Consider the following 21,208-nt stretch of genomic DNA (forward strand, 5'->3'; position numbering starts at 1 on the left):
TGCAGAATGACTGTCTATGTCAAACGAGTAATGATGCTACATTGATGAGCAATATGTCCTTGACTAGCTATGCAGGACTTTGATAGCTTCATCAATTCATTCGTTTTGCATTTTCGCGGTTAATATACATTGCTCATATACGCTTTCAGGAACCCCTTGTACTAGAGAGCGTTAATGTGTAGCCTGACATTGCTTAAACCCCATGTTCCTGCTTGGAGGTCGACTCAAGATGTAATGGGCACCTATGGCACTATATTCGCATGCTTCAATGTCTGTATAATTGTAATTCGACACTAGATAGACTTGAATAGCTAGGACTGGGATTCGCTCCTACGGTCCAGGTCGCGATGAGAGTATCATGGAGCGAGAGAATATGAAAATGCTCTGTTAGGTGAATGAATGAAAGCGAAAATGCCCAATGTTATTGCTTTGCCATTATCTTCAATAAACATAAATTTGCCCTTCGTCCGGGGTTACTAACCAAGGTCCAACCGCCATGCATCCGAACTCCAATTAGCTCTACTCCGTAAACTTCACCTGGTTGAATTACTTGGGAATGAAACAGATCACCTCGCATCTGCCGTGACGTTTCGGATGACATTGATGCCTTATTAAAAGCGGGATTCTCACGCAAGGACACTTGCGGTTCACTTCTGCCGCGCGTCTTCTCGCGCTGAGCAAAAATCAATGAGAATTGACATCTTCAGACGTTTTATCGAAGAGACAGTTTCAAGCGGCCGTAGGATGGAGCACTACGCCAAAGCAAATCGAATGTTCGGCGCCAAGACCCTCACGATCGTATCGCTCCCGTTTCAACGACATGGGGCGGCAGAGCGACTTGGCCTGGCCAGGGCCTGGTCACGCCCGTTTCAGGGACCACTCAGGGGTGAACTCCACTGAAAGCCCACCGACTTGCTACACTGCGCCTACAGAAATGGCATCATATATCACACGCTGATAAAGCCATCGCGTTGCTTGTCGTTTAAGAGAAGAAACGAAGGAATGAGTTTGCTGCTGTTTTCCTCCTTCACTATTCTTTTCGTGTCTGTCTCATTTTAGCAATACAGCGTCAGCAGGCCTGATTTTTTTTTTCTTTCTTAGTACATAGATACCATCCTTTTCAGTCTATCATATCCAAAGTTCGCTATTGTATTCGCGATGCAGTTAATCAAACAAGCCTTCGTCGCCTCGAGCTTATTGGCGGCTGCTCACGGGCAGGCCGTGTTGAAATTCGCAAAGGGCGAAAGAGGATCGCCATTCAGCTTTGGATTGCAAGGTATGTGCAGATCCGGCCACAAATCAAACGAAGATCCCGTTGATTGATAGAAGAGGACTGGGTGGTAATTCAGTGTAATGTATAAGACTAACAGTACGTTTTGCAGTCCAGGGCAAGAACCCAAACGATGCTAATTTCATTTCGGATGTCGAAATTACCACCAATATTGTCAATGAGTGCGGACGCACTCTGCAAGGAGGCAATATTGACATTGGGGAGAATACCGAGAACGCTCTCTTAACTGGAAACGTGACGCAGACGACGGCCGGAGGCAGCGTTAGAATCTTCATGAAGCAGGTCAACAACCTAGGGTCTGGACCGTTCACATGCGACATGGACCAGACAAGTAATTCAAATGGTGTGTCGGGCCAGACGCCACTACAGGTGAAGGAGTCACAGCCCGGCCAGAACGGATTCATCAAGTTGAGCATGACAATGCCCAACGACCTGAAATGCACAGGAGGTACGATATCAACCGTTCTCTTTTCCCCATTCCCTCTGCCCTTCAATCTCTACGCTCTAGATTCGGAGTGATCCTAACCTAATTGGCCTAATCAGCATCCACGGGCAACGTCTGTACAATCCGCTGCCGCAATGCCAACAACTTCGGAGGATGCATTGCCGTACAACAGAAAGATACCCAGCCCAGCCAGAACGATCCTAACTCGATCCAGACGGCGCAAACCCTAAGTGGCGTTCTCACCCAAGTCCAGCAAAACATCAAAGACCTTCCGTTTGCTCTGGATGGCATCGCGGGAGCTAGCCAGGATCCAGCTGACCAGGGCACCTCCGTTATTGAGGCGATCCAAGAAGGTGATGGTTCGACGATAGATAACACGGTTCAATTCTCTCCTTAATATGCTGCATAGATCGTGTACTATGATCTGCATAATAGACTGGTATTATTAGAAGAAGCGCGAACAGGCATCGGCTGCGGATCATGACAAGATGTTACTTAGCAGGTTTAGGTATTCATAAATTCAACTTTGGATATGCTAGACCCAGTATCAGTGAGTTTTTGGCTCTATCTGAAGAGCAATGTACGCGTGGATGTTGGTTAGGTTATGAAAACTTCGCAGTGTAGCGGACTTGCTGCAAATCCGACCATATCGATCCCTTGTATACAACCATATACGATATCTGGCCCATCGAAGCACTCAGGCTACGGTTCCGGCATTGGTAGCAACCCATGATAATTCCTTTAATTATCAGTATGACTTCGGTCTTTTGACGCTCATTATACGGATCCGACACCTAAAATATCGTAGGGTTCAAATTTCCGGTCAACATTCCGGCTCACTTCCGTAAACGAGTGACCTAAAAATTTAGCGCATGTCAGTGGGTTAGGTGAGCCGAGACGGGGGAGTGTGGCCGCTAACCCCCACCCCACCGCTTCATTACAGCAGGTTAGCACCACTGAACTCCGCCCCCAATATCGACTTCATCTGATACGGTATCTTCATCTAACGCAGAGCTCTATCTAGTGTGGCGCTTTACAAGACATCAGAATGGCGGACTCAAGCGAACCACCCAAACTACCAAAGTTCTTCGAAGGCGCCCCGCTACACGCGCATTCTTTCCAATGGAACAAATGCTGGGAGACCAAATGCACCCCCTGGGACCGCGGTGGGCCTAGCATGGCGCTGCACGATCTGCTCAAAGAGAATCCTCTTGGAATCATCCAATTACCCACAGAGGGTTCTCCGAAAAGAGCTCTTGTGCCTGGCTGCGGCAGGGGCCATGATGTATTGCTGCTTAGCTCTTTCGGGTACGACGTGTATGGTCTAGACGTTTCGTCCCAAGCCCTCGATGAAGCAAGACAGAACGCCGAACGAGCACTATCTGAGGGTCTCTACAAGATAGAGGCAAGCACGCGGGGCGCTATCAACTGGACATGCCAAGACTTCTATGCCGAGGAATGGAAGGACGTTCCCACACCGTTCGATCTTATCTTCGACTATACGGTAAGATGAACATGGTTTCGGCCCTATGTATGTTTCCTCGCGTATTAATTAATGTTCCTGACACGTGATGGTGGTGGTTAGTTCTTCTGCGCTATGCCGCCGCCGTTACGTCCGGCCTGGGCGTCGAGGATGAAATCCTTGCTTCGCCCTGGCGGACGACTGGTGTGCTTGGAGTTCCCCTCCGAGAAGAAGGCGAGCGAGCCGGGCCCGCCGTGGGCTGCGCCGCCGAGGGAGTATCTCGGATACCTCTCGAATCCGGGAGCCCAACCACCCACGGACGAGCATGGTGGCGTCGTTGAAGGGTTGGCTGAATCGGTTAGTCCCGGTGGACTTAAGAGGTTGGTGCATGTTAAGCCTAGGCGGACACATGAGAGTGGAACGCAGGATGGTAGGGTCCAGGACTATATATCTGTCTGGGCACATGCTGATGAGTAGATGCGAGAGTACGTCGAGACGTTACTGGCTATGAGTAGACCGATGGGCTATAGTATTGAGACTCGAGAGGCTGTCAAATGATATCTTAGACACTCGAGACTCGATTCCCCACGGTAGCCACAACTTGATATTTCGTCTATCTTGATATGCTGCTTTCTAATATCTACGGTTCAAACATAGACAGTATATGACTATGCACCTTTGGAGAGACTGCACCAAGCCGGCGATTGTATTTTGATTCTAGGAATCCTTAAAGTAATCTTGCATAACTACGTTTGTTCCGATGGCGGTAGGTAGTGAGCCAAGTGACTAGCTTTTCTCAAGGTGTATAAGAGGGTTGGCGTTGAAAGTCTATGGTAGATCTAACTCTTCAGGCCTGGGAAGGCATAAATGAAGATATATTCAGGTAAAGTTGGTCATTGAATTTCACCACCAAGCCTGGTCAAGTATGACGAATTAAAACGTCAGGTCGAAAAGCAAGGAATCGACGAGGAATGGGAATTTGATATGTAATGTGACATATTGCTGTGTTCTTCATCGTGCTATATACAACACTGCTAACTCTTAATTCCAGTGACGTCTCTTTTAGTTTTCCTTTTCTCTAAACATCTAGCATGCATTTTAGATCAATGAATGCGGAGAGTATGTCATTGAGTCGCGGTCTATAGCGGGAGCTTCTCGTGCTTGAAGCTCTTCTTCCCCTCACCCTCTCCGTATACAGCGGTGATGTGACCCTGGCCGCGTATCTTGTACTTATAAATCATCAAACCCTCTAAGCCGACGGGGCCCCTAGAGTGGATCTTGTTGGTACTGATGCCGACCTCGGTGCCGAAACCATACCGCATGCCATCGGCGAATCGCGTCGATGCGTTCCAGTAGACACCGGCTGCATCTACGCTTGACATAAATTTCTCCGCGAGCTCTGAAGACGATGTCAGGATCACATCTGTGTGCTTGGAGCCGTGAGTGTTGATGTGTGCTATTGCCTCGTCTAGGCCTGTGACGGCCTTCACTGCTAACGTCAGGCTGAGGAATTCTGTGTCAAAGTCCGCGGCCGTCGCATCTTCCAATTTGGAAGAAGACTCGGGCGACAACTTGCTAGCGAGAAGTTCTTTTGTTGCTTTGTCGCAGCGGAGTACTACCCCCTTTGCTATCAAGGCGTCGGCCACGGAGGGAAGGTGAGTTTCAATCGCAGACTGCTGGACGAGAAGAGTTTCCAGGCTGTTGCAGGCAGCCGGGTAGCTCGTCTTAGAGTCGACGATGACTTCAGCGGCCATCTTGGGGTCCGCGGATTGCTCGAGGAATATGGAGCATAGACCATCGGCATGGCCGAGCACGGGGATCTTGGTGTTGGATTTGATGTAGCGAACTAATTCATTCGAGCCTCGTGGAATGACAAGGTCGATGTATTGGTCAAGATCCAGAAGCTGGGGAATAACATCTCTAGTAGTGACTAGCTGGATGGCATTGTTGGGAACCTGGGACTTCTCTAATGCTGAAGAGATGACTTTAGATATAGCCACGAAAGACTCTGTCGACTCTTTTCCTCCTGCTCACGGGTTACTACTTCTTGTTTGATTTTGAAGACCATTATGGACTGAACTTACCTTTCAGGATTGCTGCATTACCTGACTTGACGGCAAGAGATGCGATGTTGGCAATGACCTCGGGACGGGCTTCGAAAATAATAAGCAATACGCCAATGGGACACGTAACCCGTGTCATTTCCAGACCATCGTCGAGCTTCGTCCTCAGGGTTATTTTACCGACTGTGTGATAGTTAGTTTGGCGTCTCAACGAATGTTAAGATGAACCCCTCAAGAAGGTAGAGTCGTACCAGGGTCTTCAAGCTCGCGCACATCCAGGATTCCCTTCAGCATATCCTCCCACTTGCCCTTCTTCCCCAGATCTAATCGGGACACCAAGCTCTGGCTCAACTGACCATTTTCAGCAGCCCGTCGCGCAGCCTCCAGGTCCCGCGCATTGGCGGCGAGGATGTCGTCCTTGGCCTCCGATAGCGCTGAGTGGATAGCCGTCAATGCTTCATTTCTCGCTGCAGCGGGGAGTGTCGCTAGGATATGTGATGCGCTCTTGGCCTCACTCGCGGCCTCTGCCGGTGATGCACTCGTCAACGACATTTTATCTTTACTGCAGGTTCAATTTGGTTGTCCGACTAGAATGGAGTGGTAGCTGAGCTATTGAAGACTCTTTATTGGATGAGTCGGGAGGCGACCGGAGCCGGACCAGATCAGCCTGAGTCAAACGAGATACGAAGGGCCCAGAGCGCGGGATGCGAGATACTAAACCACAAAAATGTAACCGGTCCAGCGTGGGCAAACTTAACTCACAAGAAAGAGAGAGATGTGTGAAACTCAGTCTTCATATTCATAAATGTACATACAAATTGATTAATTCGGATCAATTCTGAGCTGTAATAGGCGGCCAACGTACGGAGGCCGTTTATTGCGCTCACGGTCAGTCGCTAGTGGATGCTACCGTAGTGCTCGCGCCCTGAGAAGACAAGACCACTCACTGAAGTCCCAGCTCTTATTTGGCTTCCCACCATTTTAACCAACTGAAGACTACCTACCTCCCTATAAAATAATGTATGCACTACGTGTGACTCCAGTCAGGAAAAAGGCTATTATTCCGTATTGCACCATATTGCACAGTTATATGCGGGCAGAACTTGAATTAATGAGGTATTAAGAAGGGCCACCTGATACATTAGGTACCTAGGTATAGGTACGGTGAACACCGCCACGCAACACCCAAGCCACAGTGACGGTTTCGGCATGTTTTTAAAGACCAGGTTCCCCCTTCGTTGACAGTTGATTGAATTGAATCTGAGGGGCTCCCTAAGGCATGGGTTGTCACCATGAAGCTTCAGACACTCGCGCGACTGGCTTTGCTTCATATACTGCCTGACTGGCTTCCGAAAGTCAAAGCAAGCCAGTATGGGGAAAATCATGATCCTGTAGAGAAAGACGAAGCTCTCGTGGCGGCTCATTTCCCAGATACGAACCAAGTGCTCCTCTCTCCTGCTTTCTTAACCCCGGAGAGTGTGCTCGCTGGCTTCGCAAATGGCACCGACGGTCCAACAGATGACGCGGCCCTTAGTGCGTGATCCGTTTGATTAGGCTTGATATACCGACTTACGTGATGTACATAGACGATTTCCTACGATCCATTTCCGATAGGAACGATTGGGTTCACTACCACGTAGCGGGTTTCACATCTGAGGAAGGTCGTCCATTCCCATATGTGTATCTGTCAAAGGAGCCGCTAGAGTCGAGCAATGGAAACACCCCTAAGCTACGAGTTTGGATCCAAGGAGGTGTACATGGCAATGAGCCCGCTGGAGATCAGGCTGTCTTAGCCCTCCTTGGAAAGTTAGACGCGAATGAGACCTGGGCAACATCGCTTCTCGACAGAATGGACATTATGCTATTTCCTCGCTATAATCCCGACGGCGTGTCGTATTTCCAACGAGATTTGGCTTCTAACCTTGACCCCAATCGTGAACATACCAAACTCGCGCGACATCAGTCCCGTGAGATCAAGCAGCTATTGAGCTCGTTCTCACCCCACATTGCGGTTGATATGCACGAGTTCACTGGCACTCGTCTCACCGGCAGTCATTACAAACATGGAAGTAAGAACTTAGTCGTCGCCCCTGTTGTCATACCGACTGATCATGATTATAGTGGATGCGCTAATTGCGCCTGGCAAGAACCTCAATACCCACAAGGATATTCGGAACATGTCTGAGACCCTTTTTGCGTCCGGAATTGCGAAACGACTTGAAGCTGCTGGTTTCCGATGGGAGTCGTACTTCACTGCGTCATATAGTGACGTACCTGGTGTCACCTTAGCAGAGGCTGGAAGTGATGCAAAGGCCGGACGCAACAGCTACGGCTTGATGCAATCGATAGCCATCCTTAACGAAGTCCGTGGCATTCGTCTTGCAGACCAACATTTCCAGCGACGTGTATCAACTGCACTGACTATGGTGTCTGCCATTCTCGATATTGCTCTTGAGAATGTTGATGAGGTCTATGTCACTGTAAGAGCTCAGTTAATGGAGCTACCCAATTGAAATAAGTATTGTGTGGTAACTTATCTGATATAGGTTGAAAATGCAATTGAGCAATTTATCGCCAGCAATGATGATATTATCGTCACCGATTATCAGAACCTCACAACTCGCTCAGTTTCATTTATCGACGTGACAAATGGAAGTTTGGTTCAACTCCCCGTTAACTGGCTCAGCACAACACCAACAATCGCGAATCTAACCCGGACACGCCCTGAAGCCTACCTGATTCCACGAACGTGGTCAGACCTTGCCATTCGTCTACAGGAGTCTGGGGTCATCGTTGAGACTCTTGACTATGAATATCGAGGGACTGTTGAAGCGCTGAAAATAGCATCGGCCTCTTCAGCACAATCGTACTACGAGGGCGCAATCCAGGTCACAGTGACTACAGAAGCCTACCAAAGAGAGGTTCACCTCCCTGTTGGGAGCTTTCTCATCAGTACAAGGCAGAAGAATGCAGCATTAGCCTTCGTCACACTCGAACCGGAAGGCATTGATTCGTACGTTCGATTCAATCTTATTCCGGTACAGACTGGCGACGAGTATCCTATTTTCAGGCTTCTATCAAAACCAGCTCAACGGCGTCGGTCTGATGAGCTCTAATTGTGCGATCTGAAAATACGTCAGTTCAGTCGTGACAGATAATGGTACCCGTATGTAATTCTTAAGCATGCATCCCATCTACTCTAATAGCGAATTTGATCCTCAACGCCCTTATCCTTGATATCATCCTTGTCGTGGAGTGACTGGTGTATTAAACCATGGTTTTAAAAGTGGCCGGCATGTTTGAACTAGCGCCCCTGACATTTTGCCGATTCAAAACACTCGATATATCCATCTAAACTACTCGATTTGACGACATAACGGCAAGTAGTAGAGTCTACATCTCATTCGACAAATTACGGCTGGAAGATTTCTATCGTACGTAGAGGCCTCTACCATCCTCGCCACCTAGTCCGTCATCATACTACGGTCAGCGTCTTCCCAGGTCTTTCCTACTGAAAGAACATGGAAAGTCGGAAAGCTGAGCATGCTGAGTACGTAGAGGGCTTAGCCGCAGCCTTTGTATACGTCAATAGGAGCCAATGATATACTTTGCTCGTCTACGACATGCAAGGTCAACATCAGATGCGGTCTTCTTTGTGAGGGGTTTCCTCTTGGAGTAGGGGATCTTTTCCTAATGAGATTGTCACACACTGCACGTAATACGCCGTAGCCAACAAACATCATACAAGATCATACAGCCTACATTAGCAGAAAACTCGGGTTCCCGTCTGACCACCTAGTTGATGTGTTCGCTTCGCTTTCACGTGAACCATGACGGTCGACGTTTGTCATGGCGAAGCGAGTCCCAAGCGTCGCTGTCCGATGTTCTTCTTTCCACTACTCATTTTCATGTGCGTAGGCTACAATCCAAAAAGAAAGATTTTATCCTACCATTGTAACTATGAGTGAGGGCAATCTCTATATTTCGTCCGGACAGTGTTTCTATGGAGAAGGGCAGATCTCCGACCCACGTTTCATTCCATGTGGCAACGCTGCCGTTGCAGGCACTCAGGCTTGCTGTTTCCAAGGGGATTTCTGCTTAGCTTCTAACGTATGCTACGATAACGATAGTAGGTTCAAGACAATCCCAGAGTGTAGTATGACTACACTGATCGCTGTGAAAGCTGACCAAAATAACAGCATCTGTGACTTACATCACCGGATGTACGGATGCAACCTACTCGTCGTCCAAATGCCCACACAAGGCAGGATACCCTGATCAACAATGGGTAGCGCTAGCGAGATGTGATGGCGATGACATTGACCTATTTTCTGGCTGCGGCCACCATAAGGATGAGGTTGTGATCAAACATGAGGACTGTACATGCGACGCTGCATCGGCGTTGATTTCGAATCCTGCCAGTGGACAGCCAACTCTGAACCAGATTGGATTGCTCCCAACAACAGCTGGAGGGACTATCTCCTTCAATCCCACAGCGCTTCCGACTGCTACAGCGTCATCCGATTCAAGCTCTGGAGGTCTTACAACGGGCGCTAAGGCGGGTATCGGTGTTGGCGTTGGCGTGGGCGTGCCGGTGATTGCGGCGATTATTTTCCTATTTTTCTTCTTGCGACGCAAGAAGAGACGGGCAGAGCAACATCAAGAGCCACAGCAACAACAATTCCGACCACCACCATCGGAACTCCCTCCCCAGGAGGCACACGCACAGATGATGCAGCAGCATTCCCCGCCACCCGTGTACAGTACCGACACCCAGAACGCGCAGTACGGATGGCTCCGCCACAAGCCAGAGCTACATGGCGACCCAGCGCATAAGGTCGAGCTCCCAGGGGACTCGCATGCGCATGGAAACAACACCGGCGTGAACAGGATGGACTCCATCCAGAAGACACCGTATGAAAGCTATCCGCCAAGCGAATATGGTGCGGACGTTAGTCATCGTGAGAGTGAGACTCCGTCCCTGCCGTTTGTTTCGCCGCAGACCACGGGCAGTACGGATGTGCCGCAAGCGGCCGGCGGCCATCAACGGACGGGATCTTCTAATATGGATCCTATCTCCGAACATCGCTTTGATGGCAGACAGTACTAGTTAGCTATCATCATGTGCATGGATTGGTTTCTTATTGAAAAGAAGTTGTCTCCTCATCATATCGCATATAAGGATGTAAGTTTTCTACGCGACGGGGATAGCGACAGACTGGGAACTAAGTATCGCAAATCATGTAAGACTGCTGTTTAGGTGTCGAGTTCGGAGCCGAGTGGCTAAGTCATCGAACTCCTGCAATGAGATCTAGCATTTCTATAAGCTCTTATGGTGATTGACACCGCAAACGCAACGATGGTCAAGTGAGCAGGTGTCCGATATCCGGGAAGGCATTTTATGTAGTACCTGGTAGATCATACATCAACCATAAACATATTCTCCTCAGCAGCTGAAATAACACCGACAGTTAATGAGAGACACCATGTTTTGCCCTATTTTTCAATCATTGTTGTCTTCATTGTCATTTCCTGCTACGATAGCGCGCGATCGCGTGAAAGCTAGCAAAGATTTTCCAAGTCTCGTCTCAACGCTAAACTCGCCAAGGATCCTCGATAACTAGGAAGTCGATCACGTGCTTACCTACATGAGCAGTTAATTGATCATCTTTATAAGTTTGGGCTGCCAGCGTTGCGGATATGATCGTGACATGAGAAGACAGTTGTATGAATGAAATTGCTGTAACGTACTACTCGTGATGTTCTTCGTCCTACCACTTTTTGCGCTCGGCGCAGCCGCGGGCTGCACCCCGTCGCACTCGTCCTCGACCCAGCTATTCATCGACTTTGACGGGACCATCGTCACTTCCGATGCGTGAGTTTCTATTCGAAGCTCTAATCAATCAACCTATCTGACATTTCTTGCCAGATACACAACACTAGCAACGGCCGCTTATGCCAGCCTGCCAAGCAATAGCTCAGTCCTCCCATGGGACGAGATCGAGCAGATCTACGGAGAACGCGCCGACGCCGCTGCGGCCGCGGCCCCTGAGCCGTCGTCCCTTGAAGGCGCGATCACGTACGCCAACGATGTGTCGCGCCGCGATGTGGAGGTCTGGTCCTTCGACTGGGTTAAAGGAATGGGCCTCTTCCAGACCGCCGAGGCAAGCGAACTACTGAAATACGCGCGCAATCAGACGCTGCGCAGCGGATGGTGCGCGTTCGCGCGAACAGCGCAGAAGAAGGGCGCGCATATAAACGTCGTCAGTCTCAACTGGTCGCCGTCGTGGGTCCGGCTTGTTCTGCGGGAGTCCTCTGGCTGTCCCGATGTCGTCTCGCGCATCGATACGTATTCGCCTGAGATACTCCCGCTAGGAGTCCTGCCCGTCTCCCGCTTGAACCATAATGTTTCATTATTCTCGGGTGGTGATAAGACGGAGCTTATTGGGGGCATGCTTAGGGACATTCCTGCTGCGAGGAAAAGGAAGGTCGTGTTTGTGTCTGATGGCCGTGCGGATTTGCAGCCCCTTTGGGATTCGCCTACGAATGTGGGCATTGTTGCTGGGTATGATGGGAGTGCTGCGAAGACGTTTGGACAGTATGGTGTGGATATTCGGGAGGCGAGCGAGGGCTGGAAAGGCTTCACGGGTGAGAAAGCTAATGCTGTGTATGGTTTTGAGGACTGGGTTGATGTCGCGAGTCTGTTATGGCCTTGATAGAATGATCGCCGCGAGGTCGCGTATGATGTATAGAAAATCGCATTTGGTAGCTGGAAACTCTGCGCACCCCGCCACTTCTGGCTTTTTTGAATGTTCATCCGCCATACCCCTTAGCTAGTAGTTAGTCTTATGTGTCTTGGTATACAAAATGTGCGCATACAGCACCTCGTTCTAATATCATACACGCTGCATCCCCTACATCTCATGTTCATTCTGGCTCGCATGGACCTCTTGCAAGGAATCAACAGAGAGCCTCTGTAACAAGATGTCTTGGGCCGGTGGAAATACCGCAACTGGGCTACCCGTCTCGGTAAAGGCAAGGAGAGGTTTTATCTTGCGGCAGTCTCGTTTGTATACCCAGTGGGCCCGACATTCGCGAATGTTGAGGTAAAAGCAGGCAAACCCAATTGACCTGGTGAAATATTCATTAGTTTCAATGCCATGGTTCTCATAGGCAGGCCGATAGAAAACAGGCAGAGGGAGAGGAAGATGAGGGGAGCTTACGATATAAATGAACAAAGCACAGCTCCCACAACTTCGAAGTAATTATAATGGTAGTAATATGCTCCATTGCTTGCTATCTGAGCAATATAGCTATAGTAATAATAGTCTAGGTAGAGAAAGGGGCCTAGAAAGATCAGCTCAAGCAGCAGGTTTATCTCTATAAGAATAATCGAGAGTTTGGTGCGGACACCAGCGAACATGACCACATCCCAGAAGATAAGAGGAACTGTCTAACACTAAGTTCAGTCATCGTGAGAGTGCACCGCTAGTTACAACAGGGTACTTACAGCAACGAGAGAGGTGACGAAGATCACATAGACGTCAACGAGTGATGCATAAGTTAAATATGTAGCGGCCAGTGGCAACCTAGACATCCGTAGTAATAGGCCTCTTCTGTTTAAATTTCCAGATGACATCGTGAACGCCAAAATTCTCTCCTTCAGCCTTGATAGAAAAGGTTGAATATTTGGTCGTTTTGTGAGGGATGACGAGAGCAGAGAAAATTTGGTGTCAGAATGTTTATCCATCATACCGTAGGACGACTTGGCGTTCTTTTAATAGATTACGACAGTCTTCAATGGGTAAGTCGTGCCACGGGGCTGTGACATGTAACGGTGCAGCCACGTCTTACTGCGCGATAACGGTCAGGCAGATTTATTAGGACCGAACAACAAATGAGATGTGACACAAAGTGAATTTACATATAGTGGGCTATGTGACATAGGGTAATCCTCGAGTTCTCCTTTTCTTTGTTTCTAATGATTCATATCCTGCTTGCGACTGGGGCTATAATACATCTCATGACTATACCTCGAGCAATAGTCCTTGATGAGTCTATCTAGATTAATAAGCAAAAACCCTGCCTTACGACCACCCCCCGTCACGACCAGGGCCCTAGGCACCCTAAAACGCGCTTTAACTCCTAACCACCTAATTAAACACTACTTAATAATGCAACCGCGTTTAAGTTTTATAATAACTTTTTACCCTTATTTTATTTAGAATTAACTTCTCTTTATTATTATATTTTTTAATTTTAAAAATTATTATACTATAGCTATTATTTATATAATTTAATTTAAAACTTTAATTTAAATAATAATATATATTTAAAGTATTAATAAATTATATTTATATTATTAGCTTTAAAGTATTTTTATTAAAAAATAAACCTATATTAACCTTTAAGCTTTATTAACCTATTATAAATATTAATTAATAAATTAAGCAATAAAGTAAGTTAAGTTAAGCTTTATACCTTTACTTTTTAAATTTAAACTTATAGTTAAATATATATTAATTATTTTAAATAATAATAAAAGCTTTAAAAAAAATAATATATATATTTTTTAATTTAAAATAATAAGGTTAAATTAATTAAATTATAATTTATTAATTATATATATATTAATAATATAATAATAATTAATATTAACCTTTTTTTTAATTATTTTAAAGTTTTAAAAATTATAAATATTCCTTTTAATTACTTTTATAATATTAATAAAATAGGTATAAATTAAAATATTAATAATAATTATTAAATAATTATTAATTTTATTTTATATTAAACTTTTAAAAAAGTTATTAAAAAAGGTAAATAAATTATTATTTTTAAAGCTATTAATATTATTAATAATATTTTATTATTATTAATAATTTAAAAAGGTATATAAATATAAAATTAATAATTTTTAAATTAAAATTAAAGTTTATTTAAAAATTAATATTTTAAATATTTATTTAATAAATAAATTAATAATTTTATAATATTAAAGTAATTATAAAACCTTTTTATACTTTATATTTAAAGTTATTATAATAATATATAATATATATTAATATATAATAGCTATAAATTATATATTAATAATAAATTTCTTTAAACCTACCTTTTAAATAAAATTTAACTTTTATTTTATAAACTTTATTATTATTATATTATAATATCTTAAGGCCCTTAGAATATATATACTTTATATATATTATATACCCTTTTTATATATGCTTTAAAGGAGATTTTTCCCTTTTTTAAGCTTTAATTTTATTAAATACCTATTATAAGATTAAAAAGATTTATAATATTATATTTAACCTTTAAGATTTAATTTATTTATAACAATTTTAAAGCTTTCCTTTAAGGTTATTTATAATATTATTAATTATAATATATTTATATATAAATAAATAATTAAAGTTAGTATTTTTTTAAGAAATTTAAATTAAGGAAAGTTTTTAATAATAGTTTAAAAATAAAATTAATATAATTTATTTTTAGAAAAACAATAAATTTAAAATTAATTATTAAAATTTCCTAATAACTTTAATTTAATAAATAAAGCTAATATTTAATTATTATAATAAATAAATGTTTAACTTTTAATTAAAATTATAAAATTAAAGAAATAACTTTTTAAAGAAAAGAAGGTTATTTAAAGTTTAAAAGTAACCTATACCCCTTTTAAATTATATTTAAATAAATTAAGGTATTATTTTAACCTTAATAATTTATAAACCCTTAATAATTAATAATATTATTAAAATTAAAAAAACAATAATTTTAATAATAATAACCCTTTATTATTTAGCTTTAATATAAAATATAATTAAAGTAGTTATATATATTATTATAAATATTATTCCTTTAAAAAAGTTAATTTAAATTAATTTTTTAAATTTAATTATAACCCCTTTAATATAAAGTTTATTTATTTAAAATAGTTAAAATAAATAAAAAAATTAAAAATTATATTTTATAAAACTAATTATAAATTTAAAATTAATACCTTTAAAATTCTTTATATATATAATAAAATAAATAAAAATTATAAAAATATATATTAAATTATAAAAAAAAGGTTTAAATATATAAAAAAGAAATAAATGGAATTTAATTAAAATATATTTTTAAATTAAACTAAAACCTTATTATATTAATTATCCTTTTTATAAATTAATATTAATATATAATTTAAAAGGGCTATATAATATATTAATTAAAACTTAAAATAAAATAAAGGTAAAAAAGCTCTATTATATTATTAAAAATTAGGTAAACCCCTATAAAAGGAATTAATAAATTTTTATAATCCTTTATTAAAAATTAAAACTAAAATGGTTAATATAATATAATAATATTAAAAATTAATAAATAAGGATTAATAGGTTAACTATAAAAGAAAAAGGCTTAAATTAAGGAATATTTAAATTAATAATAAACTACTTATAAATATAAACTAAAGTTAAAATAATAACTAAATTATTAATAATAATTATAAAAATAAATATAAAGGATATAATAATAATAATTATAATAATAGCTTTAATTATAGCTATATTAATAGTTATAAAGGTAATAATAATAATAATAACTATTAAAGTAATAATAATAGCTATTATTAATATTTTTAAAGTTTTAATTATTAGGAAAATTATTAATTTAATAATTTTATTTTAAAAAGTTAATTCCCTTTTAAAGTTCCTTTAAATTATTTATAAAGTAATAATAAAAATAAACTAAATTAAAAAAACTATAAAGGAATAGTTTATTTTAATTATAATTAATTAAGCTATATTGCTTTAAATTATATTTAACTTAAATAAAATTAAAACTTTAGCTATATAAGCTATATAGTATAAAAATAAACTATTTAAAAAGTTTAAATAAATAAAAAGCGGAATAAGGCTAAAAACGAATAATAGTTATTATATTATTCTTATACCTTCCTTTTATTAAAATACTATAATCTTTTAAAATATAATAAATAATTAAAAAATAAATTAAAGGTTTAATATTTTTTAAATTAATAAAAGGTATTAAGCTAAATTTATCCCTTTATATACTTATTATATATTATTTTTATACCCTTTATATAATTTATATATTTAACTTAAAAAAACTACCTTTATAAACTTATATTAATTTAAATTCTTATATTAAATATAATTATATTAATTTTATTTTTATACTTTATTATAAGTTAAAAAAGGCTCCTTTTTAAACCTTTTTATTATAATATATTATAAGTAATAATTTTTTATTATATAAAGCTTATTAGGTTATTTATAAATTAATTAATAATTATAATATTATTTATAAATTTAAATATATATATATATAGCTATTAATTATAATTATTATTTAAAAAGTAATCCTATTTTATTATTTTAAATTACTTTAAAGGATTAAAGAATTATATTAAATTTAGGTATAAATTATTAATTCTTTAAACTTAAGGTTTATTATTTTAAAATATTTATTTTATATTAATTTATAAAAGTTTATAAAAATAAATTATATTATTAAACAATTATCCAATTATTAAAATTAATTTAATTAAAAGAATTAAAATTATATATATTTTATATAAGATTTAATAATATTTTATAAAAGTTTTATAACCTTATTAATTTCTTTAATATAAATAAAGCTAATATACTTTCCTATTTAAAAAAAGATAATTTAATTATTAAATTTAAAAAAAATACTATAATTCCTTATTATTTTATATACCCTTTAATATAAAATAAATTTAAAAAATTATAAAGGTAGTTAAATAAAATATTAAAGGTTAAAAAAATTAAAAAATTAATTAATTTAATTAAAGTACTTATTCTTTTTATTCTTAAAAAAGATAAAGGCTTATACTTATATATAAATTATAAGGGATTTAATTATATTTTATATAAAAATTACTATACTTTACCCCTTATTTTAAAGCTATTAAATAAAATCTTTTAAATAAAGATATTTATAAAAGTTAACTTAAAGGATATATATTACTATATTTATATTTAAAAGGGAAATAAATGGAAAATAGCCTTTTATATTTATTATAGCTATTATAAATTTTTAATTATACCTATAGGTTTATTAAATACTTTTATTACCTTTTAAAATTATATATAAAAGGTATTTAATAATATTTTAAATATTTTTTATATTGCTTATTTAAATAATATCTTTATATTTTTTATAAATAAGGAATTATATATATAATATATTTAAGCTATTATTAAAAGATTATAAAAAGCGGACCTTTATATTAAGCCCTTTAAATATTAGTTTTATTAAAAGAAGATTAAATTTTTAAACTATATTATTTTTAATTAAAGTATTAAAATAAATCCTTTAAAAATTAATATAATTAATTAATAGCTTATTTTAAATTTTTATAAAGAATTATAATAATTTTTAAGGTTTTATAACTTTTATTATTACTTTATAAATAGGTTTTTTTAAATTATATCATTATTAATATATTATTTAAAGAAAGGTATATTTAGGATAAAAAAGGGTTAAATTTTACTAAATATAATTATAATAAAAATATTTAAAAATCTTTAAGCTATATTTAAAAAGGTTATTCTCCTTATATATTTTAGCCTTAAAAAGTAAATATTATTAAAGACCAATTTCTTTAAAGTAACATTTATAGGTAACCTATTTTAATAGGATAATTAAAATATATTTAAACTAATTATATTTTATTCCTATAAGTTTTCTAAATAGGAAATATAATATAATACTTTTAATTAAAAAATGCTTATAATAATAAATTGCTTTAAGCATTAATAGTATTACCTTTAAAAAAGCTACCTATTATAAAGGGAGTTAAAGGGATAGCTAACAGGTAACAATAATAAACCAATAAACCTATACCCTTTTATTAAGAATTATAAAATAATATATAAAAAGCTTTAATTAATAAATGTAAAAGGCAAAGCAATATATATTCTTTAAAGTATGTTATAATCTATTTACCAGGTTTTATTTATTTAACTTACGCTGGGGTAACCTATATCTTATATATATAAAAGCAATAAAAAAAATTAAAGTAAAGCGTCCGCTATACTCTTTCTTCCGTAATGTTTATACCCCTATTCCTAGCCCTATCATATTATTAGTTAAGGTGTTAACCAACTATAATAATTTTTAAATATTTATAAAAACCTTAAAGTTAAATGGAAGGTAAGCCTATTAATATATATATTTAACTTCTTTTAATTTTATTATTAAATATAAGGTAGGTAAGAAAAATAAAGCTAATTTACCCTTATGCTACTTTAATTTTATAGCTATTTTACCTATTAATATAAATATCCTTTTTATATTAAAAAGGAAGATTATTATAATATAATAATTTAAAGTCCTTAATTTATACTTTAAAGTATTAATTAATAAGCTATATATTATATATATACCTATTAAATAAACCATTTTTATATAGGTAGTTATATATAAATAAATATAAATAGCTATAGGTATTAAAAAGAATAAAAACCTAAAGCTATTTAAAGATTTAAGCAATTTAATCCTAAAGGTTTAATAAAAAGATTTTAAATATTAAGCAATTTTATATTAACTTAAAGCTGGAAAGGTTATAAACCCTTAATAGTTAATAAAAAAAAACCTAATTTATTATAAGGAAAGGGTTTATATTTCCTTTAAAAAGTCCTTCCATTTTTAACTTATTAAATTATATTATAATTAATTTATTATTAATTATTTTAATTAAACCTATACCTTAAAACTTTTATATTATAAATTCTTTTAAAAATATATATAAAATAATATTTAAAAGTATATAAAATCCTGTATAATCTACCTTAAAATAAAGGTAAAATATTATTAAAAATATAATAAACTAAATGCTTTATTAATTCTTAATTAACCTATATAAAAACTTTTTATAAATTTTATTATAGGTTTACTTAAAACCTTTTATAAGGGAAAACTAATTAACTTTATATTAATTATTATTAATAGATTTATTAAGCTTATATATCTATTTTTAATTAATATTATTATTACTTTAATAAAACTAGCTATCCTTTTTTATAATAAAATTAAATGCTTATATAATAGCCTATAGGGTATAGTTTTAAATAAAGGCATTATTTTTATAAGTTAATTTTAATTTAACCTTTATTATTACTTTAAAATAAAATAATGCCTTTTAATTATATTTTACTTTAAAATTAATAATTAAATGGAGTAAATAAATTAAATAATTAAAGGTTATTTATAATATTTTATTAATAAAAAATAGATTAATTAGCTTTAACTTCTTTTATAAGCCTTTTTTATTATAAATTTAATAATTAATTTAATAATTAAAAAGTTACCTTTTAAAGCTTTATATAATTATATTCTTAAATTTAAATTATTTATTAAGGATAACTTTATATTAAACAAAATCCTAACTATATAAGGATAATTTAATAAATTAAAAATAATTAAACATAAAATAGTAAAATAATATATAAAACATTATAATAATAAATATAAACTAATAACCTTTAAGGTTAAAAATTTAATTATATTAATATTATAGGTAGGTTAAATCTTAAAGGTTAAATATAATATTATAAATCTTTTTAATTTTATAATAGGTATTTAATAAGATTAAAGCTTAAAGAAGGGAAGAATTTCCTTTAAAGTATATATAGGAAGGGTATATAATATATATAAAGTATATATATTTTAAGGGCTTTAGGATATTATAATATAATAATTATTTCTTTTTCCTTAATTAAATTATTTTTAACTTAATATATAATTAATTTATTAATTAAATATAAAATAAAAAGTCCAATTATATAAATATATAATATAAAGTATTATAATAAATATATTAATATAGTTTATTTATATAAAGTATTATTATAATAAAGGTATATAAATATTAAGCTTATATTTATTTTATAAATTATATATATTATATATTACCTTTATAATAAAATTTATATATATATTTTTATTAATTATTTATTAACTTTTTTTTTTCTTTTTCTTTTTTTTTAATTGCTGCTAATTTTAAAAATTAGTTTTAATTAAAAACTATTATTTTACTTTTATCTTTACTTTATTTCCTTTTATTTTTTTATTATATTTATATTATTATTATTATTATTTAAATTATACCTTTTAAGGGTAAAAAGGGTAAAGGTAAAGCTTAAGTTTAAAAGAGCAATTATATTATTTATAATAATAAGGGTAAAGTATTATTATTATTACTATTATTTAAATATAATAAAGATATAAATAAGGAATATATTAATAATAAAATATTTATATTATTATTATTAATATTATTAATATTATTAGCTTTATTAATATTATTAGTATTATTATTAAGCAGCGATAATAATAATAATAATAATAGAAAGAGCAATTTAGGCTAAAGCTATAGTAGATTTATTAACTCTTTACCTAATAATTATTTAAGCTATAGGGGTAATTTAAATATTAAGGGTAAAAACCCCTAAAAGAAATATAAATAATCCATAAGGATTAAAAATTAACATTATAAAAAACGTATAAATTTTATAGCTATATTATTAATATTAATATATTATAGGTATATTAAATATATTAAATATATATATTAATTTAACTTTAATTTACCTTTAAAACTTAATTATTTATTTAATAAATCTAACTTTATTAATTATTATAAATATATTAAAGTATATTAAATATATAAGCTTATTAATATTTTTATATTTATATTATATATAAATTGTTATTTATTTAAATTTAGCTTTTATTTATAGTAGCTTTTAAGATTATTTACTTTATTAAACTTTTTAAATAAAGTTAATAAGTTTTTATACTTGAAATAATTATTAATAATACTTAAACTATTAATAATAATAGAATAGGATTTTAATTTGGTTTATTTAAATTTTATATTAATATTATAGCTATTTAATATTGCT

The 21,208-nt window shown here is 35.4% G+C and overlaps 7 protein-coding genes across 7 annotated transcripts; 5 read left to right on the forward strand and 2 right to left on the reverse strand.

Moving 5' to 3' along the window:
- The first annotated feature begins 1,029 nt into the window (after nucleotides 1–1,029).
- Nucleotides 1,030–2,569, forward strand: F5B22DRAFT_489567 (GEgh16 protein). The gene is made up of 3 exons (XM_047972324.1): nucleotides 1,030–1,276; nucleotides 1,383–1,739; nucleotides 1,835–2,569. Exons 1-3 carry the CDS (start codon nucleotides 1,159–1,161, stop codon nucleotides 2,131–2,133), a joined length of 774 nt encoding a protein of 257 aa, XP_047826206.1. The 5' UTR covers nucleotides 1,030–1,158; the 3' UTR covers nucleotides 2,134–2,569.
- Nucleotides 2,570–2,784: 215 nt separating this feature from the next.
- F5B22DRAFT_651255 (S-adenosyl-L-methionine-dependent methyltransferase) lies at nucleotides 2,785–3,675 on the forward strand (the record flags this gene model as incomplete). Its single annotated transcript, XM_047979438.1, has 2 exons — nucleotides 2,785–3,240; nucleotides 3,322–3,675. The coding sequence occupies 2 exons, from the start codon at nucleotides 2,785–2,787 to the stop codon at nucleotides 3,673–3,675; spliced, it is 810 nt and encodes a 269-aa protein (XP_047826207.1).
- A 325-nt stretch (nucleotides 3,676–4,000) lies between these two features.
- Nucleotides 4,001–6,265, reverse strand: F5B22DRAFT_489594 (glutamate-5-semialdehyde dehydrogenase). The gene is made up of 3 exons (XM_047972325.1): nucleotides 5,513–6,265; nucleotides 5,283–5,444; nucleotides 4,001–5,224 (listed from the first exon to the last, which is right to left on the reverse strand). The coding sequence occupies exons 1-3, from the start codon at nucleotides 5,811–5,813 to the stop codon at nucleotides 4,338–4,340; spliced, it is 1,350 nt and encodes a 449-aa protein (XP_047826208.1). The 5' UTR covers nucleotides 5,814–6,265; the 3' UTR covers nucleotides 4,001–4,337.
- Nucleotide 6,266: 1 nt separating this feature from the next.
- F5B22DRAFT_489599 (carboxypeptidase) lies at nucleotides 6,267–8,601 on the forward strand. Its single transcript, XM_047972326.1, has 4 exons — nucleotides 6,267–6,794; nucleotides 6,848–7,330; nucleotides 7,383–7,741; nucleotides 7,808–8,601. The coding sequence occupies exons 1-4, from the start codon at nucleotides 6,554–6,556 to the stop codon at nucleotides 8,375–8,377; spliced, it is 1,653 nt and encodes a 550-aa protein (XP_047826209.1). The 5' UTR covers nucleotides 6,267–6,553; the 3' UTR covers nucleotides 8,378–8,601.
- Nucleotides 8,602–9,113: 512 nt separating this feature from the next.
- F5B22DRAFT_489601 (uncharacterized protein) lies at nucleotides 9,114–10,696 on the forward strand. The gene is made up of 2 exons (XM_047972327.1): nucleotides 9,114–9,390; nucleotides 9,461–10,696. Exons 1-2 carry the CDS (start codon nucleotides 9,222–9,224, stop codon nucleotides 10,369–10,371), a joined length of 1,080 nt encoding a protein of 359 aa, XP_047826210.1. The 5' UTR covers nucleotides 9,114–9,221; the 3' UTR covers nucleotides 10,372–10,696.
- A 324-nt stretch (nucleotides 10,697–11,020) lies between these two features.
- F5B22DRAFT_651259 (uncharacterized protein) lies at nucleotides 11,021–11,977 on the forward strand (the record flags this gene model as incomplete). The annotated part of the gene is made up of 2 exons (XM_047979439.1): nucleotides 11,021–11,136; nucleotides 11,191–11,977. The coding sequence occupies 2 exons, from the start codon at nucleotides 11,021–11,023 to the stop codon at nucleotides 11,975–11,977; spliced, it is 903 nt and encodes a 300-aa protein (XP_047826211.1).
- A 198-nt stretch (nucleotides 11,978–12,175) lies between these two features.
- On the reverse strand, nucleotides 12,176–12,900 carry F5B22DRAFT_651260 (uncharacterized protein; the record flags this gene model as incomplete). The annotated part of the gene is made up of 3 exons (XM_047979440.1): nucleotides 12,176–12,392; nucleotides 12,485–12,714; nucleotides 12,772–12,900. The coding sequence occupies 3 exons, from the start codon at nucleotides 12,898–12,900 to the stop codon at nucleotides 12,176–12,178; spliced, it is 576 nt and encodes a 191-aa protein (XP_047826212.1).
- Nucleotides 12,901–21,208: the final 8,308 nt, after the last annotated feature.

Source organism: Xylaria bambusicola (genome assembly GCF_022495145.1).
Source record: "Xylaria bambusicola strain CBS 139988 unplaced genomic scaffold F5B22scaffold_65, whole genome shotgun sequence".
In the NCBI taxonomy this organism is placed as follows: Eukaryota; Fungi; Ascomycota; class Sordariomycetes; order Xylariales; family Xylariaceae; genus Xylaria; species Xylaria bambusicola.